Source organism: Haliotis cracherodii, unplaced genomic scaffold (genome assembly GCF_022045235.1).
Source record: "Haliotis cracherodii isolate W230 unplaced genomic scaffold, xgHalCrac1.p SCAF_9, whole genome shotgun sequence".
Taxonomy (NCBI): domain Eukaryota; kingdom Metazoa; phylum Mollusca; class Gastropoda; order Lepetellida; family Haliotidae; genus Haliotis; species Haliotis cracherodii.
Window position 1 is genome coordinate 36,382,321 of NW_027266343.1, and position 6,000 is coordinate 36,388,320.

At 43.6% G+C, this 6,000-nt stretch overlaps 1 protein-coding gene across 8 annotated transcripts in view; it reads left to right on the forward strand.

Moving 5' to 3' along the window:
- The window catches only part of LOC139451660 (matrix metallopeptidase-21-like), a 105,849-nt gene extending 100,146 nt beyond the window's left edge, over window positions 1-5,703 (forward strand). For all 8 annotated transcript variants that reach the window (XM_071232976.1, XM_071232978.1, XM_071232975.1 and 5 more), the window contains exon 7: window positions 1,313-5,703. In XM_071232976.1, the coding sequence (XP_071089077.1) occupies window positions 1,313-1,603 (291 nt within the window). In that variant the 3' untranslated portion in view covers window positions 1,604-5,703. The remainder of the gene's footprint in view (window positions 1-1,312) is intronic.
- The last annotated feature ends 297 nt before the right edge of the window (window positions 5,704-6,000 follow it).

Genomic DNA, 6,000 nt, shown 5'->3' on the forward strand with positions numbered 1-6,000 from the left:
ATAGGAGCAATGCAGGTGTCTGTGATAGAAAGGCAGCGTGGAGAATCCTGCACACAGCATCGGGGTGTAAATCAGTTGGAACTGCCAGGGTTCAGTCTAGCCAGCCCCTCATTCCTCCAAAAGGCAACACCGTTGATATGAGTCATAGGCGTAGAGCGTCAGTTTTGGAGCGCTTAAGCGCTTACTTAGATCTAATCACCAAATAATGAGCTGGTGTAATAATTTCTCCTTTTAGAATTCTCGTTTATACAGTGTTGGTGTCAAAAGCTAGTCGCTCCCGAACACCTCAGGTGTCACTTGTGTTTAAACACTGTAAGATGATTTCATAACACATACAGTGAATTGTAAACCTATAGAAAGTGTGTTTTGTGTTGTGATTGGCTAATTTGGGTCACATGACCAAATGTCAAAGGGTGAAAATATGATTTGCATTCCCTGAAGCAAGCGACCGAATCACTGTGTAGGAATACATAATTACTCAGCATTTTTTGCATACTAATTAACATGAATTAACATTCGTAACACATATTTTGATTTTCTCTATTCATGGGAATTATTGGGATTTTTAATTTAAAAAAATTATAATGATAAAATGACCAAAATCACAATCACCATAGCAACAACAGAACGTTCGATGTTGACGCCTCACAACCGAGTAAGTACGAGGCTTGGAAATTTTCATTCGAGCCCCTCAAGCTAAGGCTTTCGGGTCTCGAGATGAATTTCCAAGATGCAAATACTCGATAAAATCCCGGAAATAGACACACACACACATAGTATTTATCTTCTAAATGTCAACAGGGTGCCCATTTTTAGACCTCTAATTATCTTCATAGAGACTTACCATCAACAGCGTAAGAATCGTACACGTGGATTTGCTCGCACACCTCAGCGTTTAGGGGGGAAGGGGTCGGGAAGAGCAGAGTTACAAAGCACTGTGTTTATAAAAGCACGGCGTCAGCAGGAACGAGTTTCAAGCCACGCGTGTATCGCGAAACAAACACACCGACCATCTTGGGTTTCTCTCGGACCACCTATGTGTGTGAGCGTACGTGTAAAGACATCGATGTTACTATTCAGGTATAACCTGCGTAGACGGCGGCGAAGGAGTGTATGAGTAGCTGTTGTGTTCCACCGGAGACCAATTGGTTTAAGTTTGTATGCAATATGTACGGGAAAGAAGGCACAGAAACGCTTCGCAATGTCATTGGAAAATGGTCCATCCTGGTTCTTTTTTGGGGTTGGATATGAGAATTAGTGCTTGTTTCGTCAGCTTCCTACGTAGATGACTTATAGATGCTTGTTATTTCAGGTCTACGTTTATGATCCGAAGGAGCCCGAAGAGACCCGAGGGTGCTGTGTTCGGAAAGTGAAAATCGTGGATGAGTACCCCGTGAAAGAAGGGGAGAAGCCGCTGCCGGCTACTGTGGACGCCGTGTATTATTCCTACAAGGACAAAGCCATGTACTTATTTAAAGATGAGGAGTTTTGGCAGAATACGAGGTTTCATCCGAGGATCAAACAAACACAGAATACGCTGGAATACAGAGGCAAGTGGTATGAAAAGTGGTTCGATATTTGTGACGTCACAGATATGGAGTGAATGACATTATGACGCCCACTGTGTGAGGACTTCAATTCGAAATGTCACGTGACCCGTATTATAGATGACGTCAACAGTGACCACGAGCACAGATCAGAGGAGCACCTGCTGAAGCCAGGACAATCCGACAAACGGAGTTCCATCCGAGGCGTCAATCCACTTCTGAGAGGGATCCCATGTACATAGATGATGTCTAGCATAGGTCCTGCCTTGGAAACCGTGCTTCTCGTCTTGCACGTGCTTCTCGTGCTAATGAAAGAGCTAGTTGACATATCAGCGGGCTGATGTCATGAACTGCTCATGTGATATATTCTAACGTTCATCTGATTGGTTGTTAGCGTTGTGTTGATACTAATGCTTACATGGGGCCGAGGCTTCGCTAGTGCTCGACAAATACCGCAGAGTTGCATTAAAGGACAACGTATGTTGATAAGGCTGGACACATCATCAACTCCAGTCGGACATTGCTTATTTCACTTGGAATGCGAAGTTCAACACAAAGGAGCAAGTGTTTTTTTTGTACACGTGATCTTATATGAAGTATTTGCCACTTTTATATGATCGAACTGCCACTGTTATATTCAATGTCATATTGTTGCGTTATAGCCTTTGGGGCATTATTGACTTGTTAGCATCCAGTAAAGGGCTAGCGTGTCGCGATGTACAAATTGGTCTGTATTTACAAGTACATTCCCCGCTCGCTCGCTCCTTGTTCTCGCTCATGTAGGACAGTTGGAGGTCTGAGATTGACGCCGAAATAGTAACGGTTCGGACTGGTGGACGGATAGACGGAAATATGTCAGAGCAGGCTCTTGGTCCTTCTTTAGATCTGTGAATTACGCAGCTTTAGATCTTTTAGTTGGTAGGACCGTAAACAGTCTGTATCGTCGGGGCATGACGATAGCCCTATTGAATATGATTGTCTTTGCTACTGAGTCGAGTGACTAGTGCTCTATACAGTGTACAGTTATTGGTCCTGGCCATAGGATAGATGTATTCTTGTTCATGCTTTACAGTGCTTGGGTATGTTCAATATGTACAGCTTTTGGTCAAGTCAAAGATTGACTTTGCTGGGCCGTATCCACTGTGCACAATGATTGATCCTGCCTACAGTGAATGGTCATTGCCTTGATGCTTTCGATTGGTCCTGTCGCTGGTTCACAGTGATTGGCCCTGCCCATGGTGCACAGTGATTGGTTCTTGTTATGGTGTACCATATTTGGTCCTGTCCACTGAACATTTTGATAGACTCTGTCTGGCTTTGGTTTTTACCATGGAGCATTTCTGATTAGTCCTGTTCGTTGTACATAGTGATTGGCGCTGTTCAATATGTACAGTGATTGGTCCTGCTCATCGTGCTTGGTGATTGGTTCTGTTCATCATGAACGGTGATTGGTCCTTTTCATCTTGCACGGTGTGGGGTCCTGTTCATCATGAACGGTGATTGGTCCTGTTCATCATGAATGGTGATTGGTCCTGTTCATCATGCAATGTGATTGGCCCTGTTCAACATGCACAGTGATTGGTCCTGTTTTATCATGCGAGGTGATTTGTCATGTTCATCGTGCACGGTGATTGGTCCTGCTCATCGTGCACGGTGATTGGTCCTGTTCATCTTGCACGATGATTTGTTCTGTTCATCATGCACGGTGATTGGTCCTGTTCATCATGAACGGTGATTGGTCCTGTTCATCATGAACGGTGATTGGTCCTGCTCATCGTGCACGGCGATTGGTTCTGTTCATCATGAACGGTGATTGGTCCTTTTCATCTTGCATAGTGATTGGTCCTGTTCATCATGAACGGTGATTGGTCCTGTTCATCATGAACGGTGATTGGTCCTGTTCATCATGAACGGTGATTGGTCCTGTTCATCATGCACGGTGATTGGTTCTGTTCATCGTGCACCGTGATTGGTCCTGTTCATCGTGCACCGTGATTGGTTCTGTTCATCATGCACGGTGATTGGTTCTGTTCATAATGAACGGTGATTGGTTCTGTGCATCATGCAATGTGATTGGTCCTGTTCAACATGCACGGTGATTGGTCCTGTTCATCAGGCACGGTGATTGGTTCTGTTCATAATGAACGGCGATTGGTTCTTTGCATCATGCAATGTGGTTCGTCCTGTTCAACATGCACGGTTATTGGTCATGTTCACCATGCACAGTGAATGGTCCCGTTCATCATGCACAGTGATTGGTCCATGATCATCATGCACAGTGATTGGTCCTGTTCATCATATACATGGATTAGTCCTGTTCATCATGCGCAATGATTAGGCCTGTGAATCGTGCAAGGTGATTGGTCATGTTCATCATGCCCTGTGATTGGTCATGTTCCTCATGCCCTGTGATTGGTTTTGTTCATGGGTAGGATTACTGGCAATAGGGTTCCAGAAAGAACCGTTCGTATGTTTAGAAGGCTTGGTCACAGTCGGCTACTCAGAAACTGTATGTACATGTTTTCACTTGTATTAAGACGTTTTATATATATTTTGCATATTGTGTCAGCTGGTCCGATGTTTTTGTTATTCATTTTCTAACTATCACCCCCTTCCGCGCTCCACATTTTGGTTTCATTTTAACTTTAATCAACTCTACTAAACATTCAGAAGTTCATGGTTGAATCAGCGTTGCTTGTTATGCTCACCAAATGTAGTTTTTGTTTTTTGTTTTTAAAAAATGATTTCACATAAGATGCCACGATTGTACAACAGACCCTACAGGACAATGTTGCTGGTCTAACGGGTCGTAGTATGTGCAGTCTTAGAAGACCTTACCTGGGTAGCGGTTCTGATGTTCGCTCTATCATTACGTGGTCCATTTTTTTATGTTTATTAATAATTTGAAACTCTAGCTCCTTCATTTTGTCACAAGTCTGAAACAGCAAGTGCAGCGTAGGGATGATTGCTATGAGGCAGGGGTTGTGTTGCTTATGTGTAAATATACTACAAACATAGAACGTAAAGGTATCGCTGTAGTGTACGAGAAACGTTTTCAGTCAGTATTATAGCTCGAAGTCATCGCGCACATTAAGCCAAAGATATTGTTGGAAGATGTACAGTAATAGTGTATGGCATAGCACGGGGCACAGCTTTAAAGGGAGACGCACGTTATGTATATATCTAGTGCACACATTGGAGACCTCCTCTACTTGCATGTCCACCTTAACTATAGTTAACGCTCGTGCATCACGTATGTGCACGTCCCAGACCACCAACCTTAGTTTTCACGTGACTTCACGTGACTTTGAGTGCTAGAGATAGCTAGGGCTCCTAACGTATGCAGATGGGCTTTTTTCGGGCGTCTGGTTGACTTCAAGACATAATTGTAGTAAGTCTTGCATTCACATGAGGAGGCGATCGTAGCTTTCTTGCTCTTCTGTATGCGTACAAGTAACAAAAACTTCAGCGGATATGCACGTGCATGCACGTGTACGCTATTTATGTCAAACCCGCCATACGAGCAGGGCCGTGCCTGCTGAAAACCTACTTATCATAATTTATAAACTGTTATGTTTTTATATTTTAATTTTGTTATGTGTACATTTCGGGATGATATTTATTACAATAGTTCTTGTGAGCATGCGTGCTTGCCACTTTGAAAAGCATGCTTACGAGAAAACTATTTTTGTAGCCATTTCGTCATAAGTTCATTACCGTTCTGATGTGATGTGTTTAGTTGATGCGTCAGCCATGACTTGTCCACTATTTGCCGTCTAATTTATGACCAAACCATTGTCCAACCGTCATGTCCACCGCCACCTGATCAGTGATGTACGCATCTGTGTACGTCATGTGATTAGTGTCTTGCGCATATATGTACGTCACGTGATCTGTCATGCGCATCTGTGTACGTCACGTGATCAGTGTCATACGCATATGTGTACATCACGTGATCAGTGTCATGCGCATCTGTTTACGTCACGTGGTCAGTATCATGCGCGTCTGTGTACGTTACGTGATCTTTTGTCATGCGCATCAGTGTACATCACGTGATCAGTATCATGCGCATCTGTGTACATCACGTGATCAGTGTCATGCGCATCTGTGTACGTCACGACGATCTGTCATTCAAATAAATGTCTGCCTATTCGTACGGCTCCAGTGTTTGTTCTTTTTTGCCAAACATCTTTGATTAGTAAATACGATTAAGATACATCACGATTACCAACTTATTTTCCATTTTCCCGTGTGAGTCACATGTTAGAGGAACCGATTATAGTTTCAAACTATTGGTTACAGTAATTGGTTCTTTTTTTCTTGGGGGCACGGGTGGCCCAGTCGCCTAAGGCGCCGCAATTCGCTGTGGACACGCCAGAAACCTATGATTGTGGGTTCGAATCCCGGTTCCCCCCGATTATGTTTCTAGGTTTGTCAGCACCATACCCGTGCT